The sequence below is a fragment of the Thunnus thynnus genome, chromosome 2, assembly GCF_963924715.1.
Source record: "Thunnus thynnus chromosome 2, fThuThy2.1, whole genome shotgun sequence".
In the NCBI taxonomy this organism is placed as follows: Eukaryota; Metazoa; Chordata; class Actinopteri; order Scombriformes; family Scombridae; genus Thunnus; species Thunnus thynnus.
In genome coordinates, this window is record NC_089518.1 from 14,467,459 (window position 1) to 14,487,000 (window position 19,542).

At 40.7% G+C, this 19,542-nt stretch overlaps 1 protein-coding gene across 1 annotated transcript; it reads left to right on the forward strand.

The window, feature by feature from the left end:
* The first annotated feature begins 7,938 nt into the window (after positions 1 to 7,938).
* Positions 7,939 to 18,246, forward strand: angptl2b (angiopoietin-like 2b). Its single transcript, XM_067604804.1, has 5 exons — positions 7,939 to 8,447; positions 12,890 to 13,795; positions 16,003 to 16,196; positions 17,048 to 17,318; positions 17,433 to 18,246. Exons 2-5 carry the CDS (start codon positions 12,913 to 12,915, stop codon positions 17,630 to 17,632), a joined length of 1,548 nt encoding a protein of 515 aa, XP_067460905.1. The 5' UTR covers positions 7,939 to 8,447; positions 12,890 to 12,912; the 3' UTR covers positions 17,633 to 18,246.
* Positions 18,247 to 19,542: the final 1,296 nt, after the last annotated feature.

A 19,542-nucleotide genomic window follows, 5' to 3' on the forward strand; every position in this document is an offset into this window, starting at 1 on the left:
GATGAAAGAGACCAATTAAAAAAGGCATAAAATCCACTGTTATTGTTGGAGGCCTGAATATGTTGTTAATCACTACACAGGATGTTACATCATTTAAACAGTTATACTTCTGCTTTCTTAATATTAATCTGTGATATTTTCCACTGTGTAATAGATGATTATTTTTCTTATATAGTTATTTTCATAGTATTACATTAAGTTGAGGTATCATGGAATTTGCCAACATTTGCCGCTGGGATTAAGTGTTTTGTCAGCTGTTCGAGGTCAATGATCCAGTTGACAACTTGAAAATGTCTGATTTCACAAGTTGTCAAAGCCTATCAAATGCACATCAGTCTTGGTCTGTATGGTGGCAGGAACTCATGGTAGTGGGTATTTGGGAAGAAGGCATTGGCTCAGCCTGCCAGCATTCAGTCCCCAAAAGCTTCACAAAAATAGTTTGTTAAATGCCACACAGCAATGGCCTTTGTTGGTTTTATTTTATTTATTTGTCTCCGTGGGTAACAAATTGAAGGGAAAACCTGAATAATGTGTGTAAAATCACAGTCTCAACCCTACTGAACGCCTATGGTTGATTTTGGACCACCGCGTTAGACAGCACTCCACACCTTCATCAAAACACCTGCATAATCTATGCAGAGGAACACTGAAGCTATTCTGGAGGCTTATGTTGGCTCAACACCCTTAGTGATGTTTTTTTTCCACCCAATACCAGTACACTAAAAAGCCAGGGGCTAAAAGGAATATATTAAAAGGTGTGTTGTAATCCTGAGCCAATTAACAGAGTAACTGATTAGCCTAATATATTTAAAGTCTTTGCAAAACAGTTAAGATTTATTGTTCACATGCAGCAGATTCAATATTTATGGCACGGTCACACAAACACATGGTTTGTTGTAACACGGAGATGGAAAAGGCCACACTTGACTGAATTTGGTCACATAAACTGGAGCGAGTACTCCCTGGGAGTTTCAGGTCAATGGCTTTCACTTGGAAACCTGCTCATTAAGTGAGATTTTTTAAAAATAAAAAGCAAAGATGGATAAAATTGAGAACAAAAGACACAATTCACGGATCAGTTTTGATTAGTGTATTTCCCTTGTTCATTACATAAAGTACTCAAAGATGCCAGGAATCAGATTTTTGATGAAAGCAAGACAAAAGATTCATCCCACCATGCTGTTCTTTTAGAATCATACTGATTGGGGTGCTAAAATTTCAAGTCAAGAGTGACCTATTCTATTTGATGCTAATTGGCAAAGAGAATGATTCTATTATGCGCAGTGGATGCTTTTTATATGCCTTTTATCTATGGAATATTGAATACAGGTGTGCTTGAAACTAAAGTTTTATACTTAGTGTTGTAGATCCTTACTGAAAGTGAAGTTTGGATGTACATTCTTGCGTTTACATCTGTCATGTATACTATTTACAATAAGGTGATAAAGCAAAATGTAATCACTGCACAAAAATCATTTCGGAAAATGTTAAGTGATACCTATACTAGTCCAAGACCAGTCCTCATACATAATGGAAGTATTATTTTTGCACTGCTGTACTTCCTATTGGTTTCCTCACACAGGAAATTATCAAACAGAACTGCTCACACAGGCCTGAGAGTCTATAGAGTCCCATTAAGAACAAAGACATACTGTATTCTCTGATGAGATTATTTGCACCAAAATTTCTCAGTTTAGGTTTTCAACACTTACACTATTCAAATTTTGCAGACTATTTATGATGTCCAGAAATTTATGGTGTCTTCCAAACAATGCCTCTCTAATGCTACTTGGGTCAGTTTCAGGCAGTCTAGTATAACACTATAGTAAGAGTGTTAAAAGTTGGGCTGAGCTGTGGGCTTGGGGGTGTCCCTGCTGCCATCAGTAATTCCATAAAACAGCAGGGAAATGAGCTATGGTCTACCCTGAGCCGGGGTGCCGTGACAATCATTCCCTAGGTTGTCCTTTCCCCAGGACATCAGTCATTAAAGCTAGCAGACCTAAACCTAAATATACAGCTACAGAATGCACCTTGTTCTCCACAGGCCAGTGGCTGACAACAGAGAGAAAGAGGCTCCAGTTCCTGCACTGACCTGATTTTACTCCATTTCATACCTTACTTGGAGGATGACTTGTTCAAAAATTATATTTTTGCCTAATAAATGTCCATGAAGATTTGATGGAGCCAAAAAGATGACATTATAAGAATGACTCCTTCTGCTATAAAAACAAACCTGTCACATAAAGATGTGGGATGACCATATTCACATAACGGAGCCATTAGCTCCAAGTGTGACACGCAGATTCAAACTTTCTCTACTAAGGATGCCCTGTTGGCATCGTAATTTAATGTATTTGTATCACAATTTCAGAACATAGTGTACCAAGAACATTAGGCACCTAGTGGGCAGTACATATTGCATTGAATGTGTCATACGCAGTAGTCTCTACAGTTCAACAGTTTTGTAGGGACTTCTTTGTATTTGCACAAGCGATGGTCATTGAGCAGAAAAAGTAGGTCAAATATGCTGCTGACATAATCCACACAGAGAGTCACAAACTTTGCTGAAAGCTGAGTTTTTTGAAACCTGAACTCTACTACTGACAGCCCCGCCGATGATTGAGCCATACATGTTTTCCATGAAAACTCCGGGACTCTCCTGTATTACTACTCTTTCCTCCCGAGTCTATGACAGGCCATAAGGCTGCCAACCTTGAAATTCAGTCATGTATAATACCCATATAGAACGATAATATTTTCAAGTGTTTCCTATATAAAACAGGCCTTTATTTGTTTTTCTATCCTGCTTCCATGGATCCCAAATCACAGCACCTGTTAAGAAGCCTTTACCTAGCAAGTATGTTCCTTTGGATTCTTTCCAAATGATGTAAAGAAGGCTGTCTTGTAAAACATGTCTGGAAACCATACGGTAAATCTTTGGCATTCCTGACAAATAGGTACTGTAACCTTGATCTTTAAATTCCATGGTACAAGGCATGATGTCAAATGTAATATATGTAGGACACTGAGCTGATTTAATGCTTGTTAACAAACAAGCTGCAAAAGGATGAACAGGAAAATACTCCGAATCTGTAGTATCTCCACAAATACCGGTTAGTCACATACTGCATATGGCCAAATCTGCTTAATGCTGTTTGCAGATCCAGCACTATTAGCAATAAATTGTTAAAATCACTGTGTGATTTACGTTGTGTGAATTTCAGAGGAGGCCACACAGGCTGCTCATGCTTTCAGCATCAGACTAATGGAGTCTGAATGAAATCCTTTTCCTCTGAATTCTCACACGTTCCATATTTACTGGTCTCATTTGGTGGTTTCTGCAACAGTTGGGGTGAGCTTGACAAAATCCTGAGCCAGTCCCATTCTTTCCACTCAGATCATAAAACTCAAAATTTTCCTCCCAACAGAACAGTCCTTGTAGGTCTAGCCACCAGGCACAGTGCGTCCTACACAGCAAGGCCATGGAATAATTAAGCTAACTCTTTCCATGCCACATCACAGAAGAATATAATAATATATTGATTATTTGTTACAGTATAGCCACACAGAATAAATGTGGGAAAAAAAGGCCAATTACAGCAATGATTTACAAAAGTGATTTCACATTTTGAAGAGGCTTGTCAATCAAACATGCAAAACAAACAGCAAGCAACAGTAGGCCAGGGGTGGCAAGGTCAATATAGGTCACCAGAGAACCATCCATCATGGCTGGCAGACAGGGAGACATGCTGGCCTTGTACATACCCGTGTTTAAACAAAGGTCACTATGGTGGTCTCACACAGTTAGGCACTCATATTAAGTACCCACTGACAACCAAAACACAATCTTGTTGTAATGGTCACACGGAGTGAGTTGAATATTGTGGGACATATATCTCAAAAGTGAATTATAGCTTTAGTAGTATGAACAGTCTTCATAGCCAGTAAAAGGCAGAGTAGAACAACACTGCCAGCAAACATTTCAAACTTTTCAACAAATTTGCTTTGGAAATGCAGAGGGAGGAAGGGAGGATAGAAATGCATTCAACATGTTTGTTAGACCTCAAGGATACTCACAATGCGTTTTGGTGAGTAATAGTAGCTAGCCTAGATATTATTAAGGTCAGGGATGGCAAACTATGATTTACTGAATATCTTTATTCATTTTATCATTTTGTACTATCTACCCAATTCTGATCAGGCTTTTATGATTTTATGATATTTTCTTACCACTCAGGTGAACCCTGTTCATCATAGTGAAGTTGAAATTTGTCCAACAGTACGTTATGTTCTTATTCAACTGGTAACGAATTGTACTCAAAACAGAAGCTTTACTCCTTTTAATACCAGATGAACTGGTAAACGACCAGACACCTTTCTCAACATGCGCATTCATTCACCGACATAGAAACCCATCTGTGAAACATTTCCAACATGAATCCACTTTCCATGAGCTCCCCCGTGGTGCAAGCAGCTTTAAAATGCATTGATTGGTTACTATTTCAATATGGGAGGAACATTTTCCCCCTGACATTTTTATGATCCTATGTTCCTCCACCTGCTGAGGATTAGAGATGGAAAGAGAACTAATCATTGCACCAACACCGTGGTTTTGGATGAGACCCAATGAGTCACTCAAACACTCAACAAGATTCAAAAGCAGCTCGACTTCCCGGCCGCTGAGTAAGAGCGCCATTCATCAGTTAGCCACAAAGTCAGCTGCAGTTGTCATTTAATAGAGGAAAGAGCATAAGAATAGCAAGAACAATTGAAAAATACTGTGCCAGTTCTGTATAACATGTGATGCATGGGAGTTAGTGTTGCTTTGATCAAAAGTCTCTTTAAGGGATTAACTTGTCAAATATGTGACCGGTCCTTCAGTCTGGCTTAATCTTAGATGTTATGAAATAAATTTGTCCAGTTCTTTCTGCTCAAGGACCTTCTGCCAGGAACTTTGTCTCATAAACCTGGTTGCACATTTTCGCTGTGTGATCAGGGGAAACATTTAGACAGTTCTATTCATTTTAGGAAGAAATGGAATCAACGTGGAAGAAATCGGTGGCTGGCTGCCTTCAAATATCAAACCACACATGGTCTGAACAAAGAAATCATACATTGATACATGAAACAAATATATTCCTTCATGTAATATCCACAAGGACTATGTTTACTGTAGTGATGAGGCTCTTCATTATACATGTTTAATTCTTGGAAACTGCAGCCAGCTGTTGTTTTCACTGCAGCTGGTTGAATCTTCAGCACTTTGTAATTTACAATATTTTCTTTCAGTTACGTTATTATGTTATGCCCTGAGGATGTTCCAGCAACTGCCATTAGAAAGGTTAAATTCTACCCATTGCAAATACCTTTTCAAATCTTTGGTTAATAGTGCATGGGAACTAAGTGGAAGTATGATTGTTTCATGATTGGAGGATTCCTTGATAAAAAACACATGAATGCAAACTGTATAGCAGTCTGGATTTTAGAGAACACTTTAAAACAATACCATGGAAAATACTGTTTGTATATATAAATAGTTGCACACTGTATGACTTCAACTATTGACTCGTGAACATTTGGAAATTTTAAGTTGCCTTTTAACAGCTGAATAAATGGCTAATCGTGTAATTGCATAGTATTTCACACCTTTCATTAAAGTGATAAAGCTGAAATATTGGTACAAAGTAAATAAGTGGTGCAGTAAATAGAGACATGCAACTCATTCTCATTCACTCATTCTTTCCTTTTACTATTTTATATACATCCCAACATTTTTAGAGTTTATTGTTAACACACATAAAAGTTAGTCACCATCTGTAACATATTTATTGTTTATACAGCACAGGGGAGAATCACAAATCCTGTTCACTGTAAAACAAACTCTATAGCCAAACATAGACATTTATTACACACAAAGCCACAATAAAACATTGAGGTGATTGTTTGCACAGTCTTTTGGGATATACTGTAGCCTATGAGAAACTGTAGCTCGACAAGATGCCTAATTTTTAGTCTGGCTAGTATCTTGGCTCTAGTGATGGAAGTCAGTTGGTCTGTCACTTGGTCAGGTCCACCACTTCCAGACTGCAATTTCTCATCAACTACTGGATGGATTGCCATAAAATGTTGCAAAGACATTCATGATGCCCAGAGGATGAATCCTAGTGACTTTGGTGATCACCTGACTTTTCCTCTACATGAGGTTGGCATGTGGTTTCAAGTGAAATGTCTCAACAACTGTTGGATGAATTGGTACAGACATTCTTTACCCCATCAGTATAAATTGTAATCACTGTAGTGATCCACTGACTTTTGATCTAGTGCCACCATCAGATCAAAATTTCACTTTGACCAATACTTTGGTTTATGATGCTAATTGATTATATCACGATAATGCCCTCGACATGTATAATCTTGATTACAAGAGATTGTGACCAAATACCTGCAAAACTACTACTACTACTACCACTACAAAACTAATAACTTTACCATCAGCCCCCGCTGTACTTTGTGTTTTGTGTAGTAAATGTTAGCATGTTAACATGCTAAACTAAGATGGTGAAGATGGTAAACACATCAGCTTAGCATTGTCATTGTCATGTGAGCATCCTGACGTTAGCATTTAGCTCAAAGCACCACTGTACCTAATTACAATGTCACAGAGCTGCTAGCATGGCTGCAGGCACTCAAGCCCAATTCAAGGTTGACACATCTGTGTACGCGGACAGCTGGAGACTTGCACACAGACAGCAGACATGCACACGCTTCTATACATACTATAATCGTGGGTCTGCAACTGCAGACACATTCCACACATGTGCACTAGAAAACAAGGTGGTGACCTCATAACAGCAAGAGGAAGAGTTTGGTGTATCTGGCTGAACAACAAAAAAAAGTTGTAAGAAGAAAATTGTGTGTGACAGCTTAATGAGAATAGGACCAAGGAAGGGGAATACATTATAAACATACAACACACGAAACAAGTGTCCAGTATGCTTTTCTAGCATATCAGCAGTCAGTGCGGGTACTTTCGAGTAAACTATTAAATATTAAGTAACCTCAGTGGAAAAATGAAACCAAATGACAACATTATTGGCTGGGCAAAAACTATATTACGCTCATTGAAAACAGAAAGACAACACAAAAACAACAGCCAACAGCCAAGGCAACAGTATCCAAAGCCAAGTCTTAGCTTGAGAAATTTATAGAGCATTAGCAGGACTGTCCACACTCTGACATGACAATGTGTTTCATATCCACTTGTCTAATAAGCACATGGACTCAAGTGAGTACACATCTGCCTTTGAAGTTATTACGTAATTATCGCCTAGCAAGATGTAGTTCAAGTGTGCTGCTCTACACAGAGAGATCCAGCAAGATTTAGACATCTCACCTTCAGGATATAAACCAGGGTCAGCAGTTGCTCACCGAGACCTGGTCTAAGTCAAACACCTGAATCTGCTTCCTATCTGTCAGCCTCTTTCCGTCTCTCTCGGGCCAAGTGTTCATACATGCCTAATTAGGATCTGATCAGTGTAACATCAGTAAAACCATCCAGTCCCAGCCAGAAATAGTGGTAGTGGTGGTGAACCAGTGGCCACGGGGCAGGGGGCAGGGGGTTGGAAATTTGAGTAGTTTGTGTGTGTGTGTGTGTGTGTGTGTGTGTGTGTGTGTGTGTGTGTGTGTGTGTGTATGTCTGTGTGTGTGTGTGTGTTGGGCTTGTGTTGTGTATGCTTGTGGATCTCTTTTGTGCCATAGGGAGGAGGGGTTGAGAAAGAAGGCTGTTGCTTTAAACAAGAATGTGTTCATTTTAAGGGAGAGGGGGAGGCCCTGAGCTCAATTTGTCGGCCTACTGAAACACTGCTAGAGGATTTTTCATCATTTAAAAGCACCAAGGAGGGGGAGAGAGAGAGAGAGAGAGGGAGAGAGAGAGAGAGAGAGGTGCAGTTGAGAGAGACAGCCTCTTAGAGCTGTGAGGCAGAAGTGATGGATTCAGCCCACAAAAAAGTGACAGTCTTTTCCTAACGGGCCACAGGCAGTACACAACCTGCCCTGGACTCTCACCATTTATCAGGAAACTACCTCCAACATCTAACTAGAGTTACAATTATTGTCTCTTGACAGTGTTTAAACTTTTTCTAATTGGATTTTTGGAACAATCTCCTAAATGTTTACTGAAGAGTTTCTGACAAGTTGAACTTCTGTTGGGCTAATGACAGTCTTTTAAATCATAGGCTTTAAAACACGTCTACCTCTCCACTGCTGGAATGGACTAAGGTGACAAAGAGTGAGTAACTAGACGGGCAGAGCGCTTAAGGGGGAGAGGAGGACGCAGGGGTGCAGCCGTCACACTTGGGATGACTTTCTACCTGGAGAAACTTCAATCAACTCTGCTGTAGGAGGGCAAGGCAACTGAGGGAGCCTCATCAATACTCTACAATTATCTCGTAAGAATTGTGCAACTTTTGACTTATCTGTTTTATTTATTGGTTCATTAACAAGGACAGTGCACGTTAATGCACTTTTGCGTTATTAAATCATTTGTAACACATACAAAGTGAGCTCAGAACGAGTCAGCCCAGTGATATTTCTTCTTTCAATCTCCTGCACTTCACATAATGTCTTATCTTAAATTCAGCAGGCGTCAAGCAGCATCTATTGTCCGACTCTCTGTTTGTTACCGAAGGGTTACTCTACTCGCTGATGACTAACCAGACAGATGACTCTGATAGACTCGGTCGAGGGGGGTTAATTCAGCGCAGGGTGATGCTGGAGAGCGGGCTCTCTACACTAAGTGCTTCTTCACTACTGATTAAAAAACACTCAGCTTGTCAAAACACAAGACCCTAAAGATGTAAAAAGAAGGCACGTGGGCGGTGAAGATGGTGCGTAGAAGATGATAACAACAAGAGCCTTGTATACATGCTGTCATAAGATATTTCTTTTCTAGCATCTAAAAAGCACTATTCACTTCTAAAAAGGAAATAAGACAACCTGACTATGTCAAGCAGTCTGCAGCTTCAGGATGTTCCCCTGGGCTCAAGAGGACAGTGAAGCAGGCACTTGAATCCTGTCTTTGTTTCTGTTGCCAGGGTAGTGTTTGGATAAGGGGGCTTTGAGGTAGAATGCTGGAACTTATCGAAACAATTCGTGAGACCCCCTGCCTCCCTGTCAGATTCAGATCACAAGTGAGGTACGGAAGAACGCACCAAGAGGCAAGAGACACAGAACGAAACCTAGAATTGAACTAAAACCTGTACTCTCCTGCTCCATGGAGAGTCAAAACAAATACTGTCCTTTAACATCAAACTGAGCCGGTAGTTGAGGCTAATCATGTTCTAAATGTCATGTTACGCGCTTACAAGGATAACATGCTTGAGGAAAAAATTAGGTCACTCTCAAGGTAATGTAATAGTGAAGATTACCATGAGCAAATTGAATTTGACTCTGATCCAACACATATTGGGTATCATGCAGGAGACTCTGCCAGTTCTCAGTAGAGTTGACGCTAATTTGAACATGCAGTACAAAGCCGTCCTGCAAAGTGCCCACTTCTTTTCAGCTACTGACAAATGAGGTGTTGTGTAGTTGTGTTGTGATCTCCTGTTGCAGATGATGATGATGATGTGATTATGAAGCATTCACATAGAAAGTAGGACACCGCAAATGAAATGGGTCAGTACTCAGTAGATGCAGTATGGTTTGTAGGTGCGGCGGGCATAAGGGATGTAGTGGTCCTGCATCTAGAAGGTCTAGCTTTCTCCCTTCTGCCACTGCCATTGACTCTCCATGTGTGTATGGCAGCTCACTCTAATGAGGTGACGAAGAATGTGAGGAATGCCATGCTCATGCTGAAATGAGAGGGGCTGGGGTGAGAGACATCAACCAGTCTGAGAGAGGCTGCCCACCTTCTAATTAATATGTGCTGAGCATTACCAAAAGGCTGGAGCGCAGCACTGGTCAGAGGCACACTGACCTAACCGCTGCACCCACCTATCACACTTGATTTAACATTGAGTAAAGGAGTCGTGTAAACACAGACTTACCACCTGAAGACAGTAAAACCAAAACATTTTAGTGTGAAGCAGACTTGAAGGAATTACTCAAGGGGAGCTGCCAATCAAATTAGGATAGAGTGGTTATTCACTGCACCTCTGTCATTCGTCTTTAGGCCCTGAGCAGTGTAGACATATATGACACTTCTCAACACCAGTTAATCATTGCAGCTATTGGCCAGTCAATAGCAGCCTGTTAAAGTGAACTGATGTTAGTACAATAATGAGCTGTGGCGGCTGTTAACAGTGAAGAAGGAGGAGGAGGTTCTCTGTTGTTCCCTCTGGCAGACTGCGGATGGGTTAATAACAGGCTGTCTCTGGCGGGGCAGATGGGACTCTCTCCGGTCCCTGGGACTGAGCCGAGCCCAGCAAGTGTTGTTATTTGAAAACACGCATTAACGGAAAAAATACTCACAGACACGCACATACCGCATACACTCACACAAACACACATTTCATCACAAGCTGCAGACATTTTTCCCCTCAGCTTTGAAGTGTAGTGAAGCCTAGAGCAGGAGATTCCGGGCTAACGATGTCCAACATGGGACTCCTCCGCAGCAGGGGCAAATCACACAGCATTTCTCAGAGACAGAGCTCATGTTCCAGGGGGAGAAACCGCAGGAGCCACTAGCCAAATACAGTCATCAGCACATTACAAGGGACAGGCTCTGGGCTGCTTTACTATCTTGGTATGAGCTTACTTGTAAGCTATTCCTGATTCATTCAGGACTCGATCTATTTGACTATAAGATTATTTTCAGTGATAATTGAAAATAATTTTTTCTTTGCATAGTGTAAAGAATATTTATGACCCTACATTCACATCAATCAGCATTTGCCAAAGTGACGTCATACAGCCAGGCTTTGTTAGCAGGATTAGTACTATGAAAGACCTCATACTGTGCTGTCAGAAGACAGTTTCATGGTAAATGAAACAGAAACAACACTCCTCTTTGAGGGTTTTTTTTTTTTATTCATAACAGATCTTACGTTCTTCTTTACTGTAGGTGATTTTTTTTCTTGTAAAGGTAAACTATAATATCAATAAGACTGACTTGTTACACAAGTGTCTTTTCTATGTACATTTTTTTTTTTTTTCAGTACGAAGGTGTTTACACATTCTATTCTAGACAGATAAAACCAGAAGGGTCGAATGTGCCAAGGGTCATGTTCTTGGAGAGCGCTGCATTTCTCTTCTCCATGTCTCCAACCTAATGTGCTGGCAGCACGCCCAGATTAACAAGACAAAAACAGTTCTGCTCTCTTCCCAATCTTTGCTGAACATTATTTGGTAGGTTATCTTTCACACAGTGATGAGCTAAAACAATTGTGGGAGGGGAGTACACGGGCGACCCTTACAGGGCTCTTCAAACTCAAGCCAATATAGGCCTCTCCATAATGCTTTCTGATTAGACAGGCCCCTTCTGACTCTTGGGAGGTGTTACACAGGACCCCTCTGTAATCCAATATGCAGCAGCTTTCAATTAAGGTGCCCCGGGAGTTCAAGGCCTTGTTATCCTTACACAGGAGTTACATTCTCCTCACACTCTCCTCAGTGGCATCTGCTCCGCTTTTAATAACAGCACATCATCTCCAAAAACTGCCTGCACTTATTTTTCTAATAAATGTCTACACTTTGGATTGTAGGGCAAACAGCTAAGCATCTAATTTTCATTTTCTTCTAAGGAAAGTAATAAGCTGTGCATGATGGGCCATTTATGGAGAAAGCAGAATTTGAACTTGAGACTGAACTAAAGAGGTAATACCTCAGATGTTATCATATTTAGCATGCTAGATGGCTAAAGAGAGCATTTAGTCAAACAGTCAAAACAGAAACAGACATGAAAAAAAAGGATATAATAATAAATTATGACTATGACTATGTCTGAATGTAACTTATTTCCCTCTTTTGGTAAGGGTTATTGGAAAGGACTGATGCAACAAAATCAATATTTAAAACAGTTTCATGAATAGCATCATCCGGTAGTGTATCAAATTTTCCATAAGCAAAGATGTCCAGGCCTGCAGAGAGGAGCAGATAGGAGTGTTTCTGTCTGTCAAGGACTAACAGTGGCAGTCACCCAAAGAGAACCGGAGCCAGGACTGCAAACTAAGCTAAACACACTCCCCTAACACCAATCTATCTGACTACAGAGATCAGCACATCATTAGACAAAAGAAATATTTTTCTTCGGGGCAGAGAGGGGATTAGTAACATCCAAACAGCATGTACTGTGTACATTTGATAGCAGAAAATGGATTTAAACAAACTGGGATAGCCAGATGTATTTAGTGAGTTACACATAAAAGCCACTGGGAAAAACAGCAGTGTGTTCATGCCAGTATTGATGCAGTATGAACAATGTACAAACCGTGAGATTCTTGATTTATATACATGAATATATGCGTTTCCTATCATGGAAAGTCACAGCAGCCATTGGGGTGCTCAGCGGGGCAAGTGGGCAATTTCCCTGCAGATCTAATCTTATACAGTAGCCCATATTTTCGGAGCTTTAATGGCCTGCAGACGTGCCTAGGTTGAGATGTGTGTGCTCGAGGCTGCCTGCCTGATCGTGACAGGTAATGGAGGATAGGACTAGTGTACCCTGATGGGCAGCTTGCTTCTGGTCTCAATCAGTATAGATGTGAAGGACTCCATTGATGTCCTGTCAAAATGAGCAAAGGAGCCCGATCCTGAGGGCTTGTAACTACAATAGTAAGGGAAAAAATAAGTTAAAGCACGCTCACTGGCTACAGACAGAAGCGAGTCAAAAGTGAGTCAGTGATAACATTTCTCTACAATACAATCATGTTCTCTATTTTCTTCTCCTCAGGCTTTGGTGAGTTGAAAAAAGTCATGGAGCCCCGTTCAATGGTCCTGCTGGGGCTCCTTCTAGTTTATGGACTAGTCTGTGGTGTCCACCAGACTCAGGGGAGTCCGTCCGACAACAGCCGTGGCAGGGAAAGGGCCCAAGAATTTCAGAGTAGTGATGATGGACTAGAGAAAGAGTTTCTCTATACAAGAAGGAGCAAACGTGCTCCAGCTGACCAACCACAGGACAAGTGCTCTTACACTTTCATTGTGCCCCAACAAAAAGTGACAGGAGCTATATGTGTCAACTCCAAGGAGCCAGAGGCCATGCTGGAGAATCGGGTCAACAAGCAGGAGCTAGAGCTGCTAAATGTGGAGCTACAGAAACAGAAGAGGCAGATTGAGACCCTTCAGCAATTGGTAGAGGTGGATGGAGGCATCGTCAATGAGGTCAAGCTTCTGAGGAAGGAGAGCCGAAACATGAACTCCAGAGTCACCCAGTTGTACATGCAGCTGCTCCATGAGATCATCAGGAAGAGAGACAATGCCCTAGAGTTGGCTCAGATGGAGAACAAGATCCTGAACCAAACCTCTGAGATGCAACAGCTAACCAGTCGATACAAAGACCTAGAGCACAAGTACCAGCACCTGGCCTCTCTGGCCACTAACCAATCAGCTCTTATTGTCCTGTTGGAAGAGCAGTGCCAGAGTCGTCCTCCCCCCCGTCATCATGTCCCTGTCCCCCAGCCGCGGCCTCAGCCACCTCCACCATCACCACCTCTCAACAAGCCTTACCAGCCACCAGTCCTTCCACGTGCTAACAACCCAATCAGCAACGAGATCCAGAGCGACCAGAAGTCTCTACCACCTGTCCTTCCAACGATGCCTGCTGGCACACACAGCCCGTCCACCACTGATAAGCCCTCTGGTGAGTCTAACAAAGTCCATTTCTATTTTTCTATTTTTGACGCATTCTTTCCAAACACACCAGTTGCCATCACTAATCCTGGTCACAAACAAAGTATTGTGTGTTTGACGTAGCTACTGTATATTTTAACTTCTGAATCATTAATCATATAACAACACCAAGCATGCATTCTTCCAGTCATAGCAAATTTAAATAAGTTCTACTCAAGTCCCACACATTCCCAAATGGCTCTCGGTGAGCACAGAAACGCTGTTGTCTACAGCCTTTTGGAGATGCATATCATGTAATTGCCATGATTCAACCCACACAACAACACAAAGTATATTAGCGAGGTAAATACATGTGCCTAAATGGATAGTTGGATCCGAGCCCAATGTTCTCTTGAACACATGTTAGTTGAGGATAAAGCTTTAAAATTGATGTGAAGGCTGTTTTTGTGGTATCAGTTCCAGTGAATAATCTATTGCCATTCCCTTTCATTAGAAGACGTCTGTTTTAAAATGGTGGAAAAAAGAACAAATCATTCCCAACATGACTACTTGGAGGTTTTTCCATTGATATTTTGTGTGATTGCTTGCCATTTTCACTAAGCTACATGTGAACAGTAGCCTTTGTATGGAATGTTTGAAAGGAGGCAAGTAATTTCCTGCCCACAGCCACGCAACTAACACCCTAAAAGTTACATAAACCCTTAACACGAAGAGAGAACTCCACACAATGCAGGAATAGAGGGAAGAAGAGAGAATCTTGACAGGAATGAGCAACGGAGAGAGACAAAGGGATGGAGTTTTAAAAAAGGGGGGCGGAGGGGTTGAAATACGAACAGAAAGAGATACTGAGAGTCAATGATGTCATTTGTTCCATCTGCACCAGGCAAGAATCAGTCATATGTTCCACCAAAGCAGCAGACTTTATCAGGCAGAACAGGGCAGGGCAGGGCAGCTCTCTGGCTTGTATCTGCTCAACAGAGACATTCCTGAGAGTAAATGGATGGCACAGAGTGGGTAGAGAGAGATATCACCACAGAATAATTAAACAAAACCAAAAACAACCTTTTTACCAACGGAAGAACTTCTTGCTGATCACATAATTAAAACATTTTACTGTTATATGCTTGGATTGTCAGCTGAGCAAGACCTTTTAACATATGTACAATAACTAAGGTGCTTTGTTTTGTCTTCCATATACTTCTTCTGTAATTTTCAGAATTTATCTTGCAAACTGTTGACACTCCCCACCTCTGCGCCTCTATGTGACCCCCTAATGTATTCTTTTTGCATTTGTCTTCGTTGTGTCCGAGCACTTTGTAGACTGGGCCAGTTGGAAAACCATACAAGTGTGAAATCTTGAGAATTTAAACACTTTCACAGCCAATTGAAACAGGGGAGACAGTTGACCCATTAGTGTTTTTCCATATCTACTGGGGTCAGAAATTTAGGGCGCCGATTTGCACCATAAAATCTAATAAAATAACCTGAGCGTGCACAGAACCTACAAAGCCTTTGAAGCATGAATTCTACTACTGCTGAATACAGTAGGGTTGATACTGCATTACTTTATGGTCGCTCTTCTTAGACAAACTGTCAAATTAGGCCTTTTTTTCAGCTGCAAACAGATAACACATGTTTATAAGCATACAGTAGAGGCTATCATGTTACTTCACATAACTTATTATAATACTGGAAAAAAAATCTAGCAGACTTCTTGGCAATGGAGTGCAGCTTATGACAAGGTTTTACAAGCTGTTCTTAAACTAATTTAGTTCCGACAATCCACATGATCTAAGGCCTAGATGGGTATGCCTCCACTGAAAATGATGTGTCTGTCTAATATAAAACACAGAAACCTAAGTGAAAGTAAGTAAAATAATAGCCCTGCACTGTAAAGCATTACAGATGATCGAAAGTTTTTGCTACTGTTTCATCATTCAATAGTCAGGATTCCCTTTGCCCTCATGCCAGTGTTTCTTTTGGCTGCACAGCCTGTAGCCATTTCCCTTCTGAGAGGAGCAGCCAAAGTCAATTTTACTGTTAAAATGAGAAGCGCTCCTGTTGAAAAATGGGATTCCCTATGTCAAGAGTATAAAAACTCTCTGTGGTACCATTTCCTTTTGTTAATTTTTGAGACACTGTTGTACTAAAGGGTATAGCAGGGGTTTAATGGACAGAATTTTACATGCTTTACAAGTTGCCTTATTTTCTACTCAGGTCCATTTAAGGATTGTCTGCAGGCTCTGGAAGATGGCCACACTAACAGTGGCATGTACCTGGTGAAGCCAGAGAATGCCAACCGACTTATGCAGGTGTGGTGTGACCAGAGACACGACCCAGGTGGCTGGACCGTGATCCAGAGGAGGGTGGACGGCTCTGTCAACTTTTTCAGGAACTGGGAGACATACAAGGTGCAACAACCTCACACCAAATCAAGGACCTCATAGTTTAGAGGGAAACTGGTGGCTTATGTAGGTTGTTATGACACTGACCAGATGTGAACAAGTAATGAATAGGTAATTGTTAAGCTTTCAGAGTGTTTAAAGTAGTACCTGTTTGAATCACTGCCACAGCCTTATGACTCATTAATTCCAGCTACATCTGTTGGTCTTTGTGAGGTGATTTCACATGAAAAAAAGAATGTTGTAATACTGGACTTAAATGTCACAAGAGTTGTTTGTGTAAACATTTCTGATGCTCAGGAAAAACCTTATTTTCTAAATACTACGTCAAAAGTTGACTGTTTGCCAACAATTCACAGAGGCCCTGATTAAATCTTAGCTAAGTGCAACAATAGAGATCTTTCCAAGACTTTTGCGAAAGCCTTTAAACCACACGAGATCTGAAATTACATTTGTATGCTCATCAGAAGGGGTGTTTCCATGATTCAAAGCATGTGTATGTTAGGGAATACCACAAACCAACTCAAAGTATGACCGGAGCCATAACAAAGCAGTAAGACAGCATCCAGTATGTCGGATTTCTATATGCATGGTATCCTGCTGTGTTTCAATAAGAAAATAATAGTGGAAATCTGGACACCCGATGCTAGCCATAAACTTGACTCAGAGGGTCCATTTATTATAATGTTCCTTGGCGATAAACAACCCCACAGAAGAGCTAAAGTCATAATTACCTCCAGAGCATAACCAGTGACCCTGAATCATCCACCAGACATCCAAACTAAATGTTCAAAGAGTATTCAGAGAGGATTTTCTAATTATACCAATAATGTTTTCTTTTTTATCGTTGCACTTCACAGCAAGGTTTTGGCAATATTGACGGCGAGTACTGGCTAGGTCTGGAGAACATCTACTGGCTGACTAACCAGGCAAACTACAAACTGCTGGTCACGCTAGAAGACTGGTCCGGCAGGAAGGTGTTTGCTGAGTATGCCAGCTTCAGAGTGGAGCCTGAAGCTGACTTCTACAAGCTACGGGTGGGTCGTTACCATGGCAACGCTGGTGACTCCCTCACCTGGCATAACGGCAAACAGTTCACAACACTGGACAGAGACCATGATGCCTATACAGGTAGAAATCATAACGTTACAAAGTGCTCAAATGAAATGTCTGCAATCTAAAAGCAATTTATGGTTGTGTACACACTGTGACTGTCTTTTTGTTTGTTTTTTTAAATCTTTCTAGGTAATTGTGCCCACTACCAGAAGGGAGGCTGGTGGTACAACTCTTGTGCCCATTCTAACTTGAATGGAGTTTGGTACAGAGGAGGACACTATCGTAGCCGCTACCAAGATGGAGTCTACTGGGCTGAGTTCAGAGGAGGAGCCTATTCTTTAAAGAAAGTGGTCATGATGATCCGTCCAAACCCAAACACCTTCCACTAGGCATCACAAAAACAAATGCCATATCTCTCACAAAACAAAAAACTTTACAGGTTCTAAAATCCATGTCATCACCACCATACCAAGCCAGGTGACTAAAAGGAAGACGATGTTGAAAGTGCAATATCAAAACATCAGGCCAATATTTTGGTACCTCCTGACAAAGAATTTGTGCACTGTTATCTAGCTGTCTGTACCATTTTCCCTTTTACATATGACTCAGTAAAGATGTGCTCATTGCTCAGGAGTTGTGTACACTGTCTCTGGATACTGATAGTGCCTTATTTTGATCTGTGTGAGATAGAAAATGACATTTTAATTTGACATGAAAATGACAGATTACAATCATTCAGTTATGTAGCTTTGAGGTAGGAACCCTACAATATGTATTTAGTATATACTGTATGTATAGTACTTTGCAGTTACAAGCAAATGACGATGACACAGGAAACGTATCCAAAGTGACTGTCTTTTAATTTCATTCTAAATACATTTTTTTTCAAAATGTGTAATTTATAGGAACATTTGCAGGCTTGCTACAGGGCTGATATTCTGGTCAATTATAATAAAATATACTATACAAAATATTGACATTTTCTTTTCTAACATAAAACCCACAGTTTTGCAAAAACAAATCGTAACTGTCAATACCAATACTTGACTTTATGAACTGTTTGTTTATGCAACATTTAAGATCTACCAAAAGTTTGAAGAGATACTCTCTCTTCAAAGTCCTGTTTTTGTTGTTTTTTTTAAGTACTTGTTTTGAAATCATCCATTGCTTGAACAGGTATCAACCAATTTGCTTGTATGAATCAAGCACTGTATTTACTGTATAAATTTAGTGGTTTGTTGATGTCAATAGATCCAACACATTGCGTTTGTACATAAGATATTTGTAATATAATGTATTAAAACCTATTATGTCATTATTAAGTTGCAATAAAACATGTACAGCTAATGTCTTTTTCTTATGTGCCTCTAGTTAACAAGCAGTCACAACAACCGACTCTAAGGTAACTGAACTATTTTCTACACTGACACAACATTGATATAAATATATCAAGGAAACTGAAATGAATCAACCTTAAGAGTGTTTATGACTGCATGTCATGTTTGGATTTCAATAAAAAGTTTACACAGATCTCTGTCAAGACATCTTGACATTGGCCATGTGGACATAGCCTGTAATAAACATATCAGGTTTATAGCAGTGTTTTATTAAAACAAGTCTACAGCTCCACTAGCAGCTCTGTGACACTGTACTTAGGTACACTAAATGCTGCCGTCAGCATGGCAATGTGCTCACAATTAATTTGCACTAAACACAAAGTATAGCTGAGGCTGATGGAAATATTATAAGTATTTCAGTATTTCAGTTCTTTTACATATGACGGTATAAACTGTGTAAATATTGCGCCAACTCTACCACTTTACTGTGAGGACATTACTCACGGTAGTAAACTCATTTGACAGTACAATTACACTTTAATAACAACTGCCATGAAATGATGATGACTTTTGGCTAATGTTATATTGTCATGACTCTAAAACAGTGTCAACATTATATTGAAAGTGACAATATTAACCAAATGACACTTGTAGAGTACAGAGCAGAGTGTAGCATGGACATAACGTGTGTGGCCACGGTGCCAGTTGTCAGAGCTAATCAGCTGTATGTAGCTACTGTTGGGCCTTCTGTGTCTCCATTGGCAAGGTGGTGTAGATAATTGGCATGGCTGTTAGTACAGTTGGGGTGTCACCGAATTAAACACACTTCAGAGTCATTGCTTTACATCATGGTTGAGGGTGGGGGGAGTGTGGGGGAGGGGTCAATGATGTCATGTAGTGCAATACCTTGGTTTTTCGCTTTAAAGGACCAGTGTGTAGAATTTAGTGGCATCTAGCGGAAC